At 47.1% G+C, this 23927-nt stretch overlaps 1 protein-coding gene across 3 annotated transcripts in view; it reads right to left on the bottom strand.

Annotated features, from left to right (window-relative positions):
• Positions 1-23313, bottom strand: part of GAL3ST1 (galactose-3-O-sulfotransferase 1) — a 35681-nt gene extending 12368 nt beyond the window's left edge. The window contains exons 1-2 of one of the 3 annotated variants that reach the window (XM_043498138.1): positions 22636-23308; positions 9502-9569 (exon numbers count right to left, since the gene is read on the bottom strand). In XM_043498138.1, the coding sequence (XP_043354073.1) occupies positions 9502-9504 (3 nt within the window). In that variant the 5' untranslated portion in view covers positions 9505-9569; positions 22636-23308. Of the gene's footprint in view, positions 1-9501; positions 9570-22635 lie in introns of all 3 variants that reach the window. The other 2 variants (XM_043498139.1, XM_038372680.2) reach the window with 2 other exon arrangements.
• Positions 23314-23927: the final 614 nt, after the last annotated feature.

Raw genomic sequence — 23927 nt, 5'->3', positions numbered from 1 at the left:
AGACATGCCAAGGGAGGTGGTGGAATCTCCATCCTTAGAGGTTTTAAGGCCCGGCTTGACAAAGCCCTGGCTGGGAGGATTTAGTTGGTGTTGGTCCTGCTTTGAGCAGGGGATTGGACTAGATGACCTCCTGAGGTCTCTTGCAACCCTAATATTCTGTGATTCTATGCTACCAGACTCTGCTCCGTGTATACAAATCAGTGATGTCTGAAGGCTAGTGTGCAGTGGTTCTCAGCCAAGATTAGCTGTACCCCTAAGAGTACACAGAGGTCTTCCAGGAGGTACATCAACTCATCTAGATATATTACCCTAGTTTTACAACAGGCTACTTAAAAAGCACTATTGAAGTCAGTACAAACAAATTTCATACAGACAGTGACTTGTTTATACTGCTCTATGTACTACACACTGAAATGTAAGTACAATATTTATATTCCAATTGATTTATTTTATAATTATATGGTTAAAAATAAGAAAGCAAGCAATTTTTCAGTAATAGTGTGGCTGTAACACTTTTTTGTATTTTTATGTCTGATTTTGTAAGCAAGTCGTTTTTAAGTGAAGTGAAACTTGGGGGCAGGCAAGACAAATCAGACTCCTGAAAGGGGTACAGTAGTCTGGAAGGGCTGAGAGCCACAGGGCTAGTCTACACTATAATTGCACTGATGTAGCACATTTGGAGAATGCTCTCCTGTCAGCATAATTACTCTACCTCAATGAGAGGTGGAAGTTGTGTTGGTGGGAGAGAGTGTCCCGCCAATTTAGCACTGGTATGGACTTGCATCATTCGGGAGGGGTGTGACTTTTTCACACCCCTGAGCTACATAAGAATGGCCTACTGGGTCAGACCAAAGGTCCATCCATCCCAGTATCCTGTCTGCCAACAGTGGCCAATGCTAGCTGCCCCAGAGCGAGTGAACCTAACAGGTAATTATCAAGTGATCTCTCTCCTGCCATCCATCTCCACCCTCTGACAAACAGAGGCTAGGGACACCATTCCTTACCCATCCTGGCTAATAGCCTTTAATGGACTTAACCTCCATGAATTTATCTAGTTTTCTTTTAAACCCTGTTATAGTCCTAGCCTTCAGAACCTCCTCAGGCAAGGAGTTCCACAGGTTGACGGTGCGCTGTGTGAAGAAGAACTTCCTTTTATTTGTTTTAAACCTGCTGCCCATTAATTTCATTTGTGGTCCCCAGTTCTTATATTATGGGAACAAGTAAATAACTTTTCCTTATTCACTTTCTCTACACCACTCATGATTTTATATACCTCTATCATATTCCCCCTTAGTCTCCTCTTTTCCAAGCTGAAAAGTCCTAGTCTCTTTAATTTCTTCTCATATGGGACCCGTTCCAAACCCCTAATCATTTTAGTTGCCCTTCTCTGAACCCTTTCTAATGCCAGTATATCTTTTTGAGATGAGGGGACCACATCTGTATGCAGTATTCAAAATGTGGACGTACCATGGATTTATATAAGGGCAATAAGATAGTCTCAGTTTTATTCCCTATCCCTTTTTTAATGATTCCTAACATCCCGTTCACTTTTTTGACTGCCGCTGCACACTGCGTGGACATCTTCAGAGAACTATCCACGATGACTCCAAGATCTCTTTCCTGATTAGTTTTAGCTAAATTAGCCCCCATCATATTGTATGTATAGTTGGGGTTATTTTTTCCAATGTGCATTACTTTACATTTATCCACATTAAATTTCATTTGCCATTTTGTTGCTCAATCACTTAGTTTTGTGAGATCTTTTTAAAGTTCTTCACAGTCTGCTGGTCTTATCTATCTTGAACAGTTTAGTATCGTCTGCAAACTTTGCCACCTCACTGTTTACCCCTTTCTCCAGATCATTTATGAATAAGTTGAATAGGATTGGTCCTAGGACTGACCCTTGGGGAATACCACTAGTTACCCCTCTCCATTTTGAAAATTTATCATTTATTCCTACCCTTTGTTCCCTGTCTTTTAACCAGTTCTCAGTTCATGAAAGAATCTTCCCTCTTATCCCATGACAACTTAATTTACGTAAGAGCCTTTGGTGAGGGACCTTGTGAAAGGCTTTCTGGAAATCTAAGTACGCTGTGTCCACTGGATCCTCCTTGTTCACATGTTTGTTGTCCCCTTCAAAGAACTCTAATAGATTAGTAAGACATGATCTCCCTTTACAGAAACCATGTTGACTTTTCCCCAACAATTTATGTTCTTCTATGTATCTGACAATTTTATTCTTTACTATTGTTTCAACTAATTTGGCCGGTACTGATGTTAGACTTACTGGTCTGTAATTGCCGGGATCACCTGTAGAGCCCTTTCTAAATATTGGCATTACATTAGCTATCTTCCAGTCATTGGGTACAGAAGTTGATTTAAAGGACAGGTTACAAATCATAGAATCATAGAATCATAGAATATCAGGGTTGGAAGGGACCCCAGAAGGTCATCTAGTCCAACCCCCTGCTCAAAGCAGGACCAAGTCCCAGTTAAATCATCCCAGCTAGGGCTTTGTCAAGCCTGACCTTAAAAACCTCTAAGGAAGGAGATTCTACCACCTCCCTAGGTAACGCATTCCAGTGTTTCACCACCCTCTTAGTGAAAAAGTTTTTCCTAATATCCAATCTAAACCTCCCCCATTGCAACTTGAGACCATTACTCCTCGTTCTGTCATCTGCTACCATTGAGAACAGTCTAGAGCCATCCTCTTTGAAACCCCCTTTCAGGTAGTTGAAAGCAGCTATCAAATCCCCCCTCATTCTTCTCTTCTGCAGACTAAACAATCCCAGCTCCCTCAGCCTCTCCTCATAAGTCATGTGCTCTAGACCCCTAATCATTTTCGTTGCCCTTCGTTGTACTCTTTCCAATTTATCCACATCCTTCCTGTAGTGTGGGGCCCAAAACTGGACACAGTACTCCAGATGAGGCCTCACCAGTGTCGAATAGAGGGGAACGATCACGTCCCTCGATCTGCTCGCTATGCCCCTACTTATACAACCCAAAATGCCATTGGCCTTCTTGGCAACAAGGGCACACTGCTGACTCATATCCAGCTTCTCGTCCACTGTCACCCCTAGGTCCTTTTCCGCAGAACTGCTGCCGAGCCATTCGGTCCCTAGTCTGTAGCGGTGCATTGGATTCTTCCATCCTAAGTGCAGGACCCTGCATTTATCCTTATTGAACCTCATTAGATTTCTTTTGGCCCAATCCTCCAATTTGTCTAGGTCCTTCTGTATCCTATCCCTCCCCTCCAGCGTATCTACCACTCCTCCCAGTTTAGTATCATCCGCAAATTTGCTGAGAGTGCAATCCACACCATCCTCCAGATCATTTATGAAGATATTGAACAAAACGGGCCCCAGGACCGACCCCTGGGGCACTCCACTTGACACCGGCTGCCAACTAGACATGGAGCCATTGATCACTACCCGTTGAGCCCGACAATCTAGCCAGCTTTCTACCCACCTTATAGTGCATTCATCCAGCCCATACTTCCTTAACTTGCTGACAAGAATGCTGTGGGAGACCGTGTCAAAAGCTTTGCTAAAGTCAAGAAACAATACATCCACTGCTTTCCCTTCATCCACAGAACCAGTAATCTCATCATAAAAGGCGATTAGATTAGTCAGGCATGACCTTCCCTTGGTGAATCCATGCTGACTGTTCCTGATCACTTTCCTCTCCTCTAAGTGCTTCAGGATTGATTCTTTGAGGACCTGCTCCATGATTTTTCCAGGGACTGAGGTGAGGCTGACCGGCCTGTAGTTCCCAGGATCCTCCTTCTTCCCTTTTTTAAAGATGGGCACTACATTAGCCTTTTTCCAGTCATCCGGGACTTCCCCCGTTCGCCACGAGTTTTCAAAGATAATGGCCAAGGGCTCTGCAATCACAGCCGCCAATTCCTTCAGCACTCTCGGATGCAATTCGTCCGGCCCCATGGACTTGTGCACGTCCAGCTTTTCTAAATAGTCCCTAACCACCTCTATCTCTACAGAGGGCTGGCCATCTCTTCCCCATTTTGTGTTGCCCAGCACAGCAGTCTGGGAGCTGACCTTGTTAGTGAAAACAGAGGCAAAAAAAGCATTGAGTACATTAGCTTTTTCCACATCCTCTGTCACTAGCTTGCCTCCCTCATTCAGTAAGGGGCCCACACTTTCCTTGGCTTTCTTCTTGTTGCCAACATACCTGAAGAAACCCTTCTTGTTACTCTTGACATCTCTTGCTAGCTGCAGCTCCAGGTGCGATTTGGCCCTCCTGATATCTTTCCTACATGCCCGAGCAATATTTTTATACTCTTCCCTGGTCATATGTCCAAGCTTCCACTTCTTGTAAGCTTCTTTTTTATGTTTAAGATCCGCTAGGATTTCACCATTAAGCCAAGCTGGTCGCCTGCCATATTTACTATTCTTTCGACTCATCGGGATGGTTTGTCCCTGTAACCTCAACAGGGATTCCTTGAAATACAGCCAGCTCTCCTGGACTCCCTTCCCTTTCATGTTAGTCCCCCAGGGGATCCTGGCCATCTGTTCCCTGAGGGAGTCAAAGTCTGCTTTCCTGAAGTCCAGGGTCCGTATCCTGCTGCTTACCTTTCTTCCCTGCGTCAGGATCCTGAACTCAACCAACTCATGGTCACTGCCTCCCAGATTCCCATCCACTTTTGCTTCCCCCACTAATTCTACCCGGTTTGTGAGCAGCAGGTCAAGAAAAGCGCTCCCCCTAGTTGGCTCCCCTAGCACTTGCACCAGGAAATTGTCCCCTACGCTTTCCAAAAACTTCCTGGATTGTCTATGCACCGCTGTATTGCTCTCCCAGCAGATATCAGGAAAATTAAAGTCACCCATGAGAATCAGGGCATGTGATCTAGTAGCTTCCGTGAGTTGCCGGAAGAAAGCCTCATCCACCTCATCCCCCTGGTCCGGTGGTCTATAGCAGACTCCCACCATGACATCACTCTTGTTGCACACACTTCTAAACTTAATCCAGAGACACTCAGGTTTTTCCACAGTTTCGTACCGGAGCTCTGAGCAGTCATACTGCTCCCTTACATACAGTGCTACTCCCCCACCTTTTCTGCCCTGCCTGTCCTTCCTGAACAGTTTATAACCATCCATGACTGTACTCCAGTCATGTGAGTTATCCCACCAAGTCTCTGTTATTCCAATCACGTCATAATTCCTTGACATCACCAGGACCTCCAGTTCTCCCTGCTTGTTTCCAAGGCTTTGTGCATTTGTATATAAGCACTTGAGATAACCTGTTGATCGCCCCTCATTCCCAGTATGAGGCAGGAGCCCTCCCCTCACAGACCTTCCTGCCTGTGCTTCCTCCCGGTATCCCGCTTTCCCACTTACCTCAGGGCTTTGGTCTCCTTCCCCCGGTGAACCTAGTTTAAAGCCCTCCTCACTAGGTTAGCCAGCCTGCTGGCAAAGATGTTCTTCCCTCTCTTCGTAAGATGGAGCCCGTCTCTGCCCAGCACTCCTCCTTCATGGAACACCATCCCATATCAAATCACACCAAATCATAGTTAATAGTTCCACAATTTCACATTTAAGTTCTTTCAGAACTCTTAGGTGAACGCCATCTGGTCCTGGTGACTGTTACTGTTAAGTTTACCAATTAATTCCAAAACCTCCTCTAATGACACTTTAATATGTGACAATTCCTCAGATTTGTCACCTACAAAGGACAGCTCAGGTTTGGGAATCTCCCTAACATCCTCAGCTGTGAAGACTGAAACAAAGAATTAATTTAGTTTCTCCACAATGACTTTGTCGTCTTTAAGTGCTCCTTTTATAGCTCGATTGTCCAAGGGCCGCACTGATTGTTTAGCAGGCTTTCTGTTTCTGATGTACTTAAAAAACATTTTGTTATTACCTTTTGAGTTTGGGGCTAGCTGTTCTTCAAACTCCTTTTTGGCTTTTCTTATTACATGTTTATACTTAATTTGGCAGTGTTTATGCTGCTTTCTATTTACCTCACTAGGATTTGACTTCCACTTTTTAAAAGATGCCTATTTATATCTCACTGCTTCTTTTACATGGTTGTTAAGCCATGGTGGCTCTTTTTTAGTTCTTTCACTGTGTTTTTTAATTTGGGGTATACATTTAAGTTGGGCCTCTATTATGATGTCTTTGAAAAGTGTCCATGCAGCTTGCAGGGATTTCACTCTAGTCATACTGTACCTTTTAATTTCTGGTTTCAGAGTAGCAGCTGTGTTAGTCTGTATCCGCAAAAAGAAGAATCATAGAATATCAGGGTTGGAAGGGACCTCAGAAGACCATCTCGTCCAACCCCCTGCTCAAAGCAGGACCAATCCCCAATTTTTGCCCCAAATGGCCCCCTCAGGGATTGAACTCACAACCCTGGGTTTAGCAAGCTAATGCTCAAACCATTGAGCTATCCCTCCCCCCAAGAGTACTTGTGGCACCTTAGAGATTAACAAATTCATTAGAGCATAAGCTTTCATGGGCTACAGCCCACTTCATCGGATGCCTAGAATGGAACATATAGTAAGAAGATATATATATATGTACATACAGAGAAGGTGGAAGTTGCCATACAAACTGTAAGAGGCTAATTAATTTAGATGAGCTATTATCAGCAGGAGAAAAAAAACTTCTGTAGTGATAATCAAGATGGCCCATTTAGACAGTTGACAAGAAGGTGTGAGGATACTTAACTTAGGGAAATAGATTCAATATGTATAATGACCCAGCCACTCCCAGTCTCTATTCAAACCCAAGTTCATGGTATCTAGTTTGCATATTAATCCAAGCTCAGCAGTTTCTCGTTGGAGACTGTTTTTGAAGCTTTTCTGTTGCAAAATTGAAAAGGAGTACTTGTGGCACCTTAGAGACTAACAAATTTATTTGAGCATAAGCTTTCGTGAGCTACAGCTCACTTCATCGGATGCATCCGATGAAGTGATGCATCCGATGAAGTGAGCTGTAGCTCACGAAAGCTTATGCTCAAATAAATTTGTTAGTCTCTAAGGTGCCACAAGTACTCCTTTTCTTTTTTGCGAATACAGACTAACACAGCTGCTACTCTGAAACCTGTTGAAAAATTGCCACCCTTAAATCTTTTACTGAGTGGCGAGAGAAGTTGAAGTGTTCTCCTACCAGTTTTTGAATGTTATGATTCCTGATGTCAGATTTGTGTCCATTTATTCTTTTGCAGAGAGACTGTCTGGTTTGGCCAATGTACATGGCAGAGGGACATTGCTGGCACATGATGGCATATATCACATTGGTAGATGTGTAGGTGAATGAGCCCCTGATGGCGTGGCTAATGTGATTAGGTCCTATGATGGTGTCATTTGAATAAATATGTGGACAGAGTTGGCATCGGGCTTTGTTGCAAAGATTCCTGGGTTAGTGTTTTTGTTGGTGGTTGCTGGTGAGTATTTGCTTCAGGTTGGGCTGCCTGTAAGCAAGGACTGTTCTGTCTCCCAAGATCTGTGAGAGTTAGGGATCATTTTTCAGGATAGGTTGTAAAGCTTTGATGATGCACTGGAGAGGTTTTAGTTGGGGGCTGAAGGTGACAGCTAGCAGCGTTCTGTTATTTTCTTTGTTGGGCCTGTCCTGTAGTAGGTAACTTCTGGGTACTCCTCTGGCTCTGTTAATCCATTTCTTCACTTCAGCAGGTGGGTATTACAGTTTTAAGAATGCTTGATAGAGATCTTGTAGGTGTTTGTCTCTATCTGAGGGATTGGAGCAAATGGGGTTGTATCTTACAGCTTGGCTGTAGACAATGGATTGTGTGGTGTGTCCTGGATGGAAGCTGGAGGCATGTAGGTAAGTATAGCTGTCAGTGGGTTTCAGGTATAGGGTGGTATTTATGTGACCATTGCTTATTAGCATAGTAGTGTCCAGGAAATGGACCGCTTGTGTGGATTGGTCTAGGCTGAGGTTGATGGTGGGATGGAAATTGTTGAAATCACGGTGGAATTCCTCAAGAGCTTCTTTTCCATGGGGCCAGATGATGAAGATGTCACAACAGTCTAAATGGGCCATCTTGATTATCACTACAAAAGTTTTTTTCTCCTGCTGATAATAGCTCATCTTAACTAATTAGCCTCTCACAGTTTGTATGGTAACTTCCACCTTGTGTGTGTGTGTGTATATATATATATATATATGTGTGTATGTATATATATATATATATATATATAATCTTCTTACTATATGTTCCATTCTAGGCATCCAATGAAGTGGGCTGTAGCCCACAAAAGCTTATGCTCTAATAAATTTGTTAGTCTCTAAGGTGCCACAAGTACTCCTGTTCTTTTACTTTCTGTTTAACTAACCTCCTCATTTTTGCATAGTTCCCCTTTCTGAAATTAAATGCCACAGTGTTGAGCTGCTGAGGTGTTCTTCCCACCACAGAAATGTTAAATGTTATTATATTTTGGTCACTAACATAAATTACTTTGACTTAAGTGGTAGTATAGACAAGCCCTCAGGGACAGGGGAAGAACATTGAATGGGGATAAAGAACATTCCAACCAAGCTGCCAAATTGAGGATGGCCATTGTCATTTTTAAATAGAACTGGGAAGGAAAGCAGTTTTCTATCCTGGGAAAAATGCTGAGATTTCCAAAATATGTCCTCTCCCAAATCAGAATGAAAAGTTACAATCTCAATTTTTTGCCAAACCAATAATCTGAGTCAATCCCACTGTTTTGTTTCAATAATTTCAAAGTGTTTCATTTCAATTTTGACCTTTTTAATTTTTATCATTTTTACTTTGCTTAGTTGAAATTTAGAAACAGAACATCGTTCCAAACTGAAAAAGTTGAATTTTTCATTCTGACAATTTCAAAATAATTTTTTCCAAAAATGTTTAAAACAAGACATTTGTCAGAACTGACCTTTTCCCACAACGGTTTCAGGTTTGATTAATCAGCATTTTCTTATGAAAAATGGTTCATCCAAAAGTTCTCGACCAGCTCTGTTTTTAAATTATTTTTCTAACAAAATTAATAAATTCATAGATTCCAAGGGGGTACCTTAACTCATCTAAATGTTTGCCTAATTTTACAATAGGCTACATAAAAAGCACTAGCTTACAAACAAAATAAGAAAGCAAGCAGTTTTTCAGTAATAGTGTGGCTGTGACACTTTTTTGTATTTTTATGTCTGATTTTGTAAGCAAGTAGTTTGTAAGTGAGGTGAAACTTGGGGGTATGCAAGACAAATCAGACCCCTGAAAGGACGACAGTAGTCTGGAAAAGTTGAGAACCACTGCTCCAAATCACACATGCTTTAATATTGTCAGTTTACCACAATAGCCTACCTAATGGCTTACAGCAGTTCTCTCAACCACCTCCTAGCATTCTGGGCCCAAAGGAGTCCCCTGAAAAACTCAAGAATGGGATGAAGGAGCAAGCAGTTTTTCAAGCACACATTTAAAGTCTTTCCTGTGGGAAGCCTCTCATCTTTGGCCTGTTGCCAAAACATCCTCTACTGAGAAGGACACACGGCTAATTGATCTCACCATGTCACCTCTCTCACCAGGTCCTGCTTTCTCCTGGCTGCTTGGATGGTGACATCCTTTCCAACCAGCTGCAAACAGACAACAACAAAACAACTGGCAAGATGTCAGAAACAGCAGCTGCATGCTTCATAAGTGCACTTCTCAGCCGCTAGGGGCAATGGGGCCTGCCCACACTCCTGCAGTGGATCCCGTTCCTCTCTGCTCTTCCTCAGGCTCCCCTGGACTCCCACATGGCTTGAGTCTGCTTCAGCAACCCTCTAACCTCTAAGAGGCCTCCTGGGAAGTGAGGCTCCAGGCCCTCTGTCCCCAGGCTCCCTACTCAGTGTTCCCTGGGAACCTGGTGGAGTTAGAGAGCCCCGCTTAGACTATGACGGGTTAAAGACCCCCGCACTGACTTCTCTCACTGATAAATTCTAAATCACTTAAAAAAAAAACCTAGAGAAATTTCCAGAAAAAACACAGGCACGTTAAAGGTGAGAAATACCAGCAACCTCAACCCCAGAAGACCAGGGTAGCTATTAAAAGCAGCTCAGGCACACAGTGCTGGGATGGTAAAAACAAGCCTGTATGTGCGAAGTTCAGTTGCTTGAGCTACAGAAATGGTAGGAGAGTCCTAGATTCCAAGGTGAGAAGGGCCAACCGTGATCATCTGACCTCCTGTCTCACACAGGCCAGAAACCTGCCCCATAAAAGTTCCTAGGGCAGAGCTTTTAGAAAAACATCCAATCCTGATTTAAAAATTGCCAGGGATGGAGAATCACAACACCCCTGGGTAAATTGTTCCCATGGTTAATTATGCTCATTGTTAAATTTTTACAACCAGCTACATAATTTTCAGTCACCTTATTTTCAGTCAGAATTTGTCTAGCTTCAACTTCCAGCCATTGGATCATGTTAGACCTTTATGTGCTAGACTGAAGAGCCCATTGTTAAATATTTGTTCCCCATGTAGCTACTTATAGGCTGTGATCAAGTCATCACTGAAGTTTCTCTCTCTGTTAAGCGAAGTAGATTGAGTTCTAATGCAATAGCTGGAGAAAGATGATTGAGTGAGCAGCTTCCAGCCCAGCTGTCTGTCAGAACACAGCCTTCTGTACATTAACATGGTGTTCTGCCAGGAACAAATTCACACCAGGAGTTACCAGGGGGTGGATTAGGGCATGATCTAGGGATCTAGTCCTTGGGTGGGAAGGAAGCTCAGGGATCCACAAACTCTGGCTTCCAGGCTCTGTGGGAAAAGGGCCAATGGCCAGAGAGTTCTGGGTATGCCCTAGTGAGTCAGGAGTAGGAGGTAGCCTGGCAGGGAGGCTGGAGAGCCAAGAGCACTAGTTTGTTGTGGGGGGGGGGGGGTGGTTGGCTGGACTTCCAGACTCCTTTTGTCTCAATTTACCTGCTGGGTGTTGAACAGATCTTCAGACAGTGACAGTGAGCGAGGGCCCAGCTGAGTGTTTGGGTGATTCCAGGTGAAAGGTGGCTGTGTTTGTTAGACCTCGGGGTTGGTTTAGACTATAGGCAGGAAGTAGACAGTAATTAAGACCTGCATTGCTCCCTCAGCCACAGCAAAGATGCAGTTCCCCTGTGTGAGATGGCAGGCCCACCAGCTCCAAAGGACAGCACTATGGGCCAGCAGGTGGGATCTAGACGGAGCCACATTTTCTTCTGGCTGGGGTACTGAACATCAAGCCGTCATCTTTATATTAGCCGGTAGTTCTCCCTCTGGGGCACTTGGTCGCCTGCTCTGCTCCTGCTTTCCTCTGGTGGAAGCTGTTATTTCACCACTATGGCTCGTTATCCCTAGGAGTCCCTGCAGAGTGTTTAAAGGCTGTTCACAGCCTGAAAAGAGGGACTGCCCCTTGGAGGGAGAAGCAGATCAAGCTGGGGGGAAGCCAAGGACTGGAAGGGCCACCAAGTGTGGCTGATACTCACAGGGGCCAAGCTCTCTCCTGGGGGCAGCAGCAGAAACTGACTCACCACCAGGTGGTGCTGGGCTGTTTCTTGTGACCACAACAGTAGCAGCCCCATGGGTGGTCGAAACAAAAGCTGAGCATCCCATGACATTCCCACAAGGGCTGGACGAAAGCAGCTCAGGTCATTGGTTTCACGTCTCACTGCACAGCACAGCTCCAGGTGGATCACCTCCTCCTACTTTGTCACCAGCTTCACTTCCAGCCACACACTGGACACGCTGCACCGGGCCTCCTGCCCAAGCACTACTTAGCTTAGGGCATCAGCCGACAGGCAACAGGAATGACAAAGGAAGCAACTTGCAGTAAAAAGGCAAAAGGGGATGGTAATCTGCACCCAGCAGACTCTAGACAAGAGCACAGGCACTGCCACTAAAGAAGCCCACGCTGTGCCCGTGGAGTCCAGAGAAGCTGCTGTAACCATTTGACCTGTGTCTCCAGACAGCCCCCTCCTCCCCTTACACTCACACTAATCAGCTCAGTGTACGTGGGCGACAGCAGCAGCCAATCTGAGCCCAAAGGGACCAGCATTGCCACACAAGTGTGTAACAAGATGTGCATCGCTGGATCACGCGGGTCCCAGGCCTTCTGACTTTGCCCTCCTGTCCAGCTCCCTCTCTCTTTAGACTGTAAGCTTGTCAGGGCAGGGACTGTGACTTTCTTTAGGTGTGTGCAGGCCTAGCATGCTTGGAGACCTGCATCCATCATTCAGACTAATTTCCAGGGGCCTCGAGCCAGCTGTGCGGACACAGGCATACACACAAAAGCCAATCCATCCAAGCAGGGGCAGGGGTGCCCAGAAATACATGTAACCTGGTCTAAGGGCTTGGCTACACTTACATTTCATAGCGCTCTAACTTGCTGGCTCAGGAGTGTGAAAAATCCACACACCCCCCAGCGCAGCAAGTTTGAGCGCTTTACAGCGCTAGTGTGGACAGGCTCCGAGCAACTCCTCTCATGGAGGTGGATTACCAGGAGCGCGTGACCACATTTACACTTTAAAGTGCTGCCGCGGGAGTGCTTTGAAGTTTCTAGTATAGATGTAGCCTAAGTCTACACACCTGGTAGCAGAATGACACACACGTCAGATTCACTCCCACAGGGGGCAGCTGTGCACAGATGTGTACCTGCCAGGACAGCCTTATAAATATCCATGGGGCAGTGAACTTTTCATCTGCTCTCCAAGGAAAGGGCTTTCCTCCTCAAGAGCCCTGTAGCCTAGCCTCCCCAGGGACAGCCTCCTGCTGCTCTCTAGTTCCATGGTACATAGGTACACAGGGATGCACCTGATCCTGGAGCCAGAGGGACACCATTCATTCTTACTACCCCACCCTATGCACAGGGTGCACACGACCCTTCTTGGGAAGCACAGCCCCTCCTGCCTGACCCCCTCAGCTTGTCTAGGAAGCCTCGAGCCAGCCAGCAGGGACCAGAGGGAAGTTAAAAGGGTACAGCACCTGCAAACCATCAGCCGCAACCTGCAAGGGATGAGTTCTCTGGAAGTCCCAGGGAGCAGAGGGGATGGGCAGGTCCAAGGTCTGACGCTGACTGAGGCTGGAGCTGCCTGGTAGCGTGTGAGCAACTGCATTGCAGCAATGCTGTCCTCTGTGTCAGGACAAGGAGACATGCTACCTGAGGACAGGAAAGCTGCCTCAGTCCTTGGAAAAATCATGGAGCAGGTCTTCAAGGAATCAATTCTGAAGCCCTTAGAGGAGAGGAAAGTGATCAGGAACAGTCAGCATGGATTCACCAAGGGCAAGTCATGCCTGACTAATCTAATTGCCTTTGATGATGAGATAACTGGCTCTGTGGATGAGGGGAAAGCAGTGGATCTGTTATTCCTTGACTTTAGCAAAGCTTTTGATACGGTCTCCCACAGTATTCTTGCAGCAAGTTAAAGAAGCATGGACTGGATGAATGGACTATAAGGTGGATGTTGTCAGTAGCTACTGATGAGGTGCTCTGCTCTGGTTCGATGATGATAACAGTCGGCTGCATGCGTGTTCCCTCTGTGTGCTGCCCCAGCTCTGCACAGATAGGTGATATAGCAGACCCCGAGAGAAACCCCAAAGACCACAGACTCTAGTAAGGTACGAAGGCACCTGGCCAGGTTTATTGTCAAACAAAGCACAGGAATAGTTTCCTACAGACTCTACAGGACATACTACGAATATGTCGCCCCTAGCAATGGACACAGCTCAGTCAGTGGCGGGACACTCCACTGCCCCCTAGGCTGGACAAAGATATGCGCTCCAGGACCTATTTTTATACAGTTGCAGGACAGATTACTCATCCTACTGACGTATTGAGGTACAGCCCCTTGACTCATTAGGATGCTGTCTCCCCCTTTGATCATGTTGGTTCAAACAAACAGATCTGTCCATCATGCTGTCCTTTTGACCCTGTCTTTGGGATGCACCTGGCTGTTCCTTGTTATCTCTGTGAAGTGTCCTCATATCGGGATGTCCAGGTGCCTTCTTGGCACACGTTCCTCCTGTTACTGCTTATATCATTAGCATATGCTTTCTAAGAGCCCTTTTCTTGTCAAGTTCTGCAATTAGGCCTGCCTCTGGCTCACAGCCCAGCTTTGCTTAGCAATGCCTGGAAGTACTTTGGTTCAGGCTTTAGGCCTCAGATCAGGCCTCTGATACAAGGGTTTATGTTGCAGCGTCTCTTACTACAGTGGATAGAAACCTGGCTAGATCTTTGGGCTTAATGGGTAGTGATCAATGGCTCCATGTCTAGTTGGCAGCTGGTATCAAGCGGAGTGCCCCAAGGGTCAGTACTGGGGCCGGTTTTGTTCAATATCTTCATTAATGATCTGGAGGATGGCGTGGATTGCACCCTCAGCAAGTTTGCAGATGACACTAAACTGGGAGGAAAGGTAGATACGCTGGAGGGTAGGGATAGGATACAGAGGGACCTAGACAAATTAGAGGATTGGGCCAAAATAAATCTGATGAGGTTCAACAAGGACAAGTGCAGAGACCTGCACTTAGAACAGAAGAATCCCATGCACTGCTACAGACTAGGGACCAAATGGCTCGGCAGCAGTTGTGCAGAAAAGGACCTAGGGGTTACAGTGGATGAGAAGCTGGATATGAGTCAACAATGTGCCCTTGTTGCCAAGAAGGCTAATGGCATTTTGGACTGCATAAGTAGGGGCATTGCCAGCAGATCGAGGGACTTGATTGTTCCCCTCTATTCGACATTGATGAGGCCTCATCTGAAGTACTGTGTCCAGTTTTGGGCCCCACACTACAAGAAGGATGTGAAAAAATTGGAAAGCGTCCAGCAGAGGGCAACAAAAATGATTAGGGGGCTGGAACAGATGATTTATGAGGAGAGGCTGAGGGAACTGGGATTGTTTAGTCTGCGGAAGAGAAGAATGAGGGGAGATTTGATAGCTGCTTTCAACTACCTGAAAGGGGGTTCCAAAGAGGAACCTTACCTAGGGAGGTGGAGGAATCTCCTTCTTTTGAGGCTTTTAAGGTCAGGCTTGACAAAGCCCTGGCTGGGGTGATTTAGTTGGGGATTGGTCCTGCTTTGAGCAGGGGGTTGGACTAGATGACCTTCTGAGGTCCTTTCCAACCATGATATTCTATGCTTGCAGTAATGCTCCAGGCAAGGCCCACAAAGGTTTTGGGCGGCTCAGGGCAAAAATCTGAAACTGAGGCCCCTTCATACTTCCAAAAACATTACCATGTGTAGACCAAAGAGGGGAGAGGATGGGGAGTGCAGGTGGGGGGGGGGGGGGGAGAGGCCTGTTGTAGTAGTAGGACTTTATGTTTGTATAATTCTGTATCTGAGCTGATTTCAAGGCAGTAACAGACCTCTGAGGGTCACCACTTTGTTGTAGGCTTAGCATTTTAAAATAAGTAAAAGAATATTATTGTTTTTCTTCTGCATTGCAATTTGATATTCCTGTTCAAAATGTTCTGTGTAAATTAATTCTGTTTTGTGTGTGAATGAGGAATGGGTGTTGAGAGATAAGTGTGAAGGCCATGGCTGAACCAGATGTTCTAGGGAGGAACCAGAGACAGACGCAAGGGTGCCAGGAGGCTGCAACACGCCCCAGTTGAAATATCAGAGAAGGGCAGATTGATGACTCTAAAGATGAGACAGGCACCTATCAATGTGGACAAGATAGCTGTGATCAAAACCAGCATGTGATAACTCCCTGAAAGACTTAATGAAAGAAAAAGATAACAGATGAGAAAAACAATGTAAGAAAACAAGCACTCGCAAACAACAGTTGATTACAGCAAAACTCATTGGTCCCAAGGAAGGAAAATCACTATATAAACAGGATGCCTTGCCATGAAACTTTGGGTTCGTCCTGCCAAGACTTCCCCGGATTATCGTGTTGCAACTGACTGAACCCGGCTCCTCTCTACCCGTGATCAACCTACCTGGCCACTAGATTGATCCGGACTCTGGACTGGTAACTATAACATTGACTGGCGGGACAGTGTGTGTGTGTGTGTGTGATTGAATCCATATGCTAATTGTTGTATCTTCAATAAATGTGGCATATTGCCTTTTCCCCTGAATAAGGTCCCGTGTGCTTCTTATAAGCATAACACTGTGGGGTCTCTCCCCTCCCTGTCACTCTGTCACCTTTAAGAGTATTAGACAGGAGAGGTGTATATTCTTAACAGTGAGAACAATTTACCCAGAGTCGTAGTTGATTCTCCATCACTCCCAATTTTAAAATCAGGATTAGATGTTTTTCCAAAAGCTCTGCTCTAGGAATTGTCTGGGGGCTGGTCTCTGGCCTATATGATACAGGAAGTCGGACTAGATGATCACAATGGTCCCTTCTGGCCTTGAAATCTGTAATTTCCTCCATCTGTGTGAACTTCCCCCAGCAGTGCCCTCTCTGTATCAGTGGGGATTCCTCCCTTGTCTATTCTCTCTCTTGAGGAAGGGGAGAGGGCTAAGCACTCACTGCTGACTGGTTGCCGCTGAGATTCCTATCACACTGAATAATGAATGGAACTTGTAAGTGGATCCTGAAGTTGAGGGCAGCAGCTGGTAACAGGACTCCCTTATCCCTGACACCCAACACTGCAGCCTAGTGTCTCAGGCAGAGCCAGCTGCTTCCCTTCCACTAAGACTGGCCCACAGGAAAAGTTCCAGATCTGAAGCTGGGTGGGGGCAGGAGGGTGCCAGTCTTTTGGCTATTGTCATCATCTAGTGATAGGCAGACCGCCCGGGGGGCGGGGGATGCTCTCACAAACTGCCTCTCTGCTGCTGTCTTTTCTTCCTTTCACTGGTGTATCCCTGGCAGCCTGCGTACCTGAACACAAGGATTGGAAAGCTGATCGCCTTCCCACCAGCCTGGCAGCAGCAGCTACTGTCTTTCTAATACCTCGCTTCCTCCGAGTCATTCAAGAGGGACCTGGCACCTCAGCTTCCAGCAGAACTTCTCTTCCTCTGGCCCAGTAGCCATGACTCCAGGCATGACACAGGAAAGATAGTCTCCTCCTGGGCTTATGACAAAGACACACCCCATCAGCAACCAGAGGCATCATCATCAAACACCAATCTGTGTTTCCAACCCCGATACCTCCAGGCTAGGAGGGGATCTATGTAGGCACGGACTGAAATAGCTGATACCACTGAGATGGCAGCACCAGGAATACCCAGGAAGTTTAGGTTGGACAATAGGAAAAATATCCTATCAGGGTGGTTAAACACTGGAATAAATTGCCCAGGGAGGTTGTGGAATCTCCACCATTGAAGGTTTTTAAGAGCAGATTAGACAAATATCTGCTGGGGATGGTCTAGATCAGTGGTTCTCAAACTTTAGCAACCCGAGGACCCCCATTTTGATTTAAAATTTTTCGAGGACCCCCAAGCCCATCCACTTAGCCCCAAGCCCTGCCCCCGCCTCACCTCTTCTCCCAAGACCCCACCCCCACCCCACCTCTTCCCACCCTCCACTGACTCCATCCCCCCTCCTTCCATCATTCGCTGTCCCCCACCCTCAATCACTTTCACCAGGCTGGGGCAGGGAGCTGGGGTGCAGGGGGGGTGCAGGCTCTGGGAGGGAGTTTGGGTGTGGGGTGTGGACTCTGGGCTGGGGCAGGGAGTTGGGGTGCAGGAGAGGGTGTGGGTTCCGGCCAGGCGGCGCTTACTTTGCGTGGCTCCTGAGAACGACCGGCACACCCCTCTGGCAGTGGCTCCTAGGTGGGGGGACCAGGGGCTCTCCGTGCACTGCTCCTGCCCATAGGCACTGCCCCCACAGCTCCCATTGGCCACAGTTCCCAGCCAATGTGAGCTGCAGAGTTGGCACTTGGGCTGGGGCAGCACACCGAGACACCCTGGCCTCCACCCAGGAGCCGCAGGGTCGTGCCAGCTACTTCCAGGAGCGGTGTGGAGCCAGGGCAGGTAGGAAGCCTGCTTAGCCCTGTTGCGCTGCCAGACTTTTAGCACCTAAAATCTCCCAGTTTGGCTTCAGTAGTCTCTGGGAAATAGAGGGGAGGAGGAGTTGATCAGCGATGCCTGCGGATCCCCAGGAGTATCCTCGGGGACCCCCAGGGTCCGCAGACCCCAGTTTGAGAAACGCTGGTATAAATAGGTTTCAGAGTAGCAGCCGTGTTAGTCTGTATTTGCAAAAAGAAAAGCAGTACTTGTGGCACCTTAGAGACTAACAAATTTATTAGAGCATAAGCTTTCATGAGCTACAGCTCACTTCATCGGATGCATAATTACTTAGTCCTGCCTTGAGTGCAGGGGACTGGACATCCCTTCCAGTCCTCCGATTCTATGATTCTACCTCCATGCTAGACAGGAAACCTGCTACTGGAGCAGTTGCACCACAACTCACCTCCTGTGTCCTTGAAACATGCAGGTGCAACATCACATTGCTGCATAAATGTAACAGGGTCAGGCTATCGTTTGTCCTATTAGACAAGCAGCCCCCTGAGCCCCACTGAAATGCACCTAACTGCTCGACGCCCACCTCTATAATCCCCTAAGGTGATTTTATCAAATGGCCAGCAGACACGTCTGGCAGAGAAGCGACTGGGGTTTAATAGGTTCTCTTCAGGGGACAGTTTTGTAAGTATTCTCAAGAGTGGCAGTAATGGTAAGATAATGGCCTATGTTCTCATAGCAGCTTCTAGCCCAAAGGAGGCCAAAAAAGGAATCACTTCACCCAGCACTGCCATGCAGCCACTTCTGGGGTGGAACATGGCAGCTCTTTAACAGAATCCTAAAACACTAAACAACAATTTAGGATATTAAGTCCTGCATCCAGCTGAAAATTCAGGGGGAAATTTGAAGAACAGGCGATTATAAATGACACCATAGCCAGAAATGAGCCAGGACCAGAGCTACTACTCTGATATGTGTGAAAAGTGAGTTGGAATCTTTCACACCCACTAACGGTCAAGGCTTTGGTTTTACAGCTCATCCAAAAGACAGCAGCCCCTCCAGCAGCACACTTGGTATGAAAGTGCCATAGAAATGCAAGGTATTATTATTACAGCCTAATCTGGAAACAGAGAGATTTTCTCTGACGGAACCAGCTAGCTCAAGCATCTGTTCTATCCCACAAAGTGCCAGCATATAAAAATGAGCAGCATAGAGAAAGCATTTGTAAACGTGTCTCCCTTGCCATGCAGAAGCTGCTGAGGTGGGGAGAAGGGCCCACATTCTCCAATGTCCCTAGTTCCCATTGAAATGCACCTAAATCCCTTTGAACATCTGGGCCAAGGTGCTTCACACAGGCAGCCAGGGATCTCTGGCTGCTGAAGTAGGAATAAATCTCTTTTTACATAATAGAAAGAAAATACTGTCACTAGCAGTAAAAGGCTGCCCTATGTGTAAGGCCCTACCAAATTCACAGCTGTGAAAAATACATCCGGACCATGAAATCTGGTCTCTGCTGTGAAATCTGGTCTTTTGTTTATTTTTACCCTATGTTATACAGATTTCATGGGGGAGACCAGTGTTTTTCAAACTGGGGGTCCTGATCTAAAAAGAGGTAGGAGGTGGGTCACAAGCAATGTTCCCTCTAATTTTTGACAGGCTGTGTACGCAAAAAATTTCTTCTGTGCAAATTTTTGACGGGCTGTGTGCGCAAATAATTTCTTCTGTGCAAATTTTTGTGCTTCTGTGCAAATATTTGTGTGCACGGTGTTTTGCCGTGTGTGTGTGGGGGTTTAGGATCTGTGTGCATGCACACATGTGCACAGCTTAGAGGGAACAGTGGTTGCAAAGTTATTGTAGGAGGGGTTGTGGGATTGCCACCCTTACTTCTGTGCTGTCTTCAGAGCTGGGCGTTTGGAGAGCAGCGGCTGCTGTCCAGGCGCCCAGCTCTGAAGGCAGTGCCACTGCCAGCAGCAGCGCAGAAGTAAGGGTGGCAATGTCATGCCACCCTTACTTCTGCCCTGCTGCCTTCAAAGCTGGGCGGCTGGAGAATGGCAGTTGCTGACTGAGGGCCCAGCTCTGAAGGCAGCAGCGCAGAAGTAAGGGTGACAATATTACACTATGCCATCCTTATTTCTGCAAAGCTGCTGGTGGCAGTGTTGCCTTAAGAGCTGGGCACCTGGACAGCAGCTGCTGCTCTCCAGCCACCTAGCTCTGAAGGCAGTGCAGAAGTAAGGGTGGCAATACTGCGAACCCCCTACAATAACTTGTGACTCCCCCCCTCCCACAACCCTCTTTTGGATCAGAACCCCTAGTTACAATACTGTGAAATTTCAGATTAAATATCTGAAATCATGAAATTTATTATTTTTAAAAATCTACGATCGTGAAATTGATCAAAATGGACCGTGAATTTGGTGGGGCCCCACCTATGTGTAGGGAACCTGCTGTGCAAAGGGCCTGTCAGTCAAGCCATTCTCACTGTGGCCTTGTCTACACTCAAAGTTGTACTGGTTTAATTGAATTGCTTTTAAATCAACTTAAGTTGGTGTAGTGCAAAGATGCATGTGCACTCTTTAATTGGTTTAAAAGTGTTTTTTCTCAATTCAGTTTAAACCAGTTAGAAGCCAAATTAAACTAAATGTATATAAGCCACATTTAAATCAATTTAGGTGTGTCCATACAGGGTTTTTCACTGATTTAACTAAACTGATTTAAAAGCACATTATAGTGAAACTGGCACAAGTCTGTGTGCAGATCAGGCATAGACCAAAATGTCACTCCTGGTCGATAGCTTTCCGATGAGTGATGAGAGCATAAAGGGGTTGTGACATCAGCAGACTGGCTGCATTGAAAACTCACTCCTTCCCACTTTCTTTACCAAGGGTACAGCAAAGCCATGACTTTAAGCATAGCACTAGATGTGCACGTATTGCCATGATTAGAATCTGGGCCAAGCTCCTTCCCTCTGCCACTAATTATACCTGTGATTATTGACAGGGAAACAATTATAAGGAGCATCTCTTCCCTGAGGAGGGACTACAAAAATGGTACAATGATTTTCCTGTTTCTTGTGCCTCCAGAACAAATGCGCTCAGTTTTTGACAGCCAGCCCTGGGATCAGAGAGCAAAGCTGGGCTCATTCCTTCCCATGCATCATCGCTGGTAATTAAAATTCTGCAGACCACATTACAGCTTCAGTGACACCATTATATTCTGGGATCAGATAACTGAGGCCCTGTCATTGAAACTCAGTTGAGAGTTCTGTTGATGAAAAGTGCTACATAAGAGGTAGGTATTTATGATTAATATTTTATTAATCAATTATTATTGATTATAATTATGCAAAAACCAGAATACAATCTGACACACTCTCCTAGAGCTGTGTGACTTTCCAGGAGTTAAGAGCAGTCAAAAGTTATTGGGGTTTTTGTTTGTTTGGTCACTAAGGTCAGGAAAAGTGAGTCAGACACAAACAGGTAGCAGGTCTACTGAGCATGGAGAGGGTCACTGCTGCAGACACATTCAAAGCAGGGTCTCACTGTAAGCATCTAACTCACTTTTCTTTGTCCATTCAGTTTATTTACTTTTTGCCTTTTACTTAGCAATCAGTGAAACAGGCTGGTCAGTTTCCACTTCTGTTTCTTGTCAGTTTCACTTCCTGGTTCCCATGCACTGGCCCGAGGCTGGGCCGCAGACACTGCAGGATGTTGGCTAAACCCAAGCTACAGAGGTTCAATGAAATGTGAAAAGAAACACACAAAAGCCTATTAGCTGGAGTCCAGCTCTGTACATCCTGAGACACGGGCAGTAAACCAAATAACTGCCTCCTCCAGCCAGTGACTGGCTCTGCAGTAAGAGTCTCTAATCCCCAATCTGTTGTCATTGGAGTGGAGGGGGCATTTCCCCCGCTCCCAGGGATGCTAGAGCGTACTTTCTCCTCCACCCAGGCCTGGCCTCCACTGGGATGTTTACAAACAAATACTCCTGGGATCGCTTTCTTAGCCCAGCCTCAGTATTGACTTTGCCTTAGGTGAGTAGATTAATAATTAATGCAGGCTGCAGCCCTGCAGGCAGGCGGCAAGGAGCAGCTCCTGTTATTTGTGGCTCCCTGTTAGCAGGGGGAGCAGGGGCATGGTCACTTACCACCTTCCTAACAAGAGTAACACAGCTGTGCCCATGCAGAGAACATGGCCCCAACTGCCCCTCCCAGACAGCATATCCCCTACAGCTCCCCCCACTTTCCTGTAGACACACATGACCCCCACTGCTACCCCCAGAAAAAGCAGGTTTCCCAAAATTATCCCCACCCCTGCAGCCCTCCCAGCTCCGAAAGCCTGTCCCCAGTGACACTCCTCCGAGCGGGCATGCCAGAGGAAAAGGAGGGCTCTCACTCTTCTCCATACATCTTCCTCTCCCAAGCCCATGCTCCCTGCTGCACCCGCAAACACTGTCAGTGACAGCCAGACTCTTTACAAACACACTGTCCTAGCACTCACAGACTCTTCTACCTCACTACACGTAACCACCCAGTGCTCTAACTATATGCTTTCCCTTCCCCACTATAGGCAAACACTCTATCACCCCCTCACTGCTTTCCATTCTTTCACCACACACAATCCCCTATGCACAGTCTCTCTCTCTCTCACACACCCAACACACACTCCCCCACATGCTCTCTCTCACACACACACTCCCCCTGCATGCATGCTCTCTCTCTCTCTCTCTCTCACACACACACTCCCCATTGCAGTAGATATGTGGTAAAAAAAACCCCTGTGAACCTCACCTTTTCTTTCGCTTAAGCTCCTCTCTGCAAACTTCCCTTTTCTTCCAGGGCTCAGTTGGACCAGACTGCACACAAAGGGCGTTGGGATGCTGCTTCGACATGGAATCTCCTGGGCAGCTATCCCAGTGCCAGCTCTTACAAGGCAGCTCACCCCTCCCTAGAAGTCATGGCCACCTTCCCTTTGCCATCTCTACAGTGCCAGGGCCATGCCATCAGCTTGGGACTCTGGAGCAGGCAGTTTCTTTCCAACGGTGCCAGCTATCTCCAGGGTCTCAGTCTCTCCTCCTAGGTGTGGAGCTGGGGCTGGACCCTCTCACCATCTCCTGGTGGGAGACTGTCCTGAGAGTGAACTCTCACCACCACCCTAGCTGGCTCCCTGGCTCGTCCCTCCTCCCACTTCAAGCCACACAGAGAGCTCATTCACAGCCCTCCCTTCTGGGGCTGAGAACAATAGAACCGTTTGTATCCATCTGCAGCATTGACATCAACAAAGACATTGTCACTGAAGACCATGCACTCCTTCCCCATTTCTCCTGCTAGGCACAGAAAAATCCAGCCTTACCAACCACGGCAGGAGCCCAGGGCCCAGAGCATGCAAATAAAACAGCCAGGGCTGGGAGCTTGTGGCAGGCACTGGTGTTCACTTGTGGAGCCACTGGCTTTTGGGGCCAGGTCCCACTTGACCACAGGACAGGTTTCCATTGGTGGCTAGTGGAGAGGGCCCTACCCGTAACCCAGGAGGCAGGCTTGGCAGGCTGGGAAGCGGACGGGGTCTTGGCTCACCTGGCAGCTGCTAGCAGGGTTGGGGTTTCAAGATTGGCTGAGATTACTCAGTAAACACACAGTAAGAGGTTCAATACAGCAGGGCCTGTTCCACCCACCAGGGCTGGGGGAGAGGCAGACAGCAAGCCCCACTGTGGCTGCTCGTTGGCCAGGAATGGTCTCCCGTGTGCTGGGGCTGGGAAATGGCTTCATACTGCTCAGGAGGTTGCTCACAGTGGGCCTGGTTGGAAGCCAATTGAAATCAGTGGGAATCTTTCCATAGACTCCAGTGACCTTTGGAGCTGGCTCAGCATGCCAGCTGGAAACCGCAGGTGGCTGGCACTGCTCCAAGCACCTCCTCCAGCACACTGCTTCGCAGACTGGGAGGGACCAGCCTTTTCCCAGAGGCTTAGCTCCACTCCACAGGGGGCTTTGAAAAGGGGGGTTGGGTGGGGCAACCTTGCTGCTTTGACCTTGCAGGGAGCTGTGATCTGGATCTGAACTCTGTGGCCAAGGCTTGTCTCAAAGAT

This window comes from Dermochelys coriacea, chromosome 15, assembly GCF_009764565.3.
Source record: "Dermochelys coriacea isolate rDerCor1 chromosome 15, rDerCor1.pri.v4, whole genome shotgun sequence".
NCBI lineage: Eukaryota > Metazoa > Chordata > Testudines > Dermochelyidae > Dermochelys > Dermochelys coriacea.
Note: the sequence above shows the minus strand (reverse complement) of the source record. Positions and strands in the feature narration are given on the sequence as shown.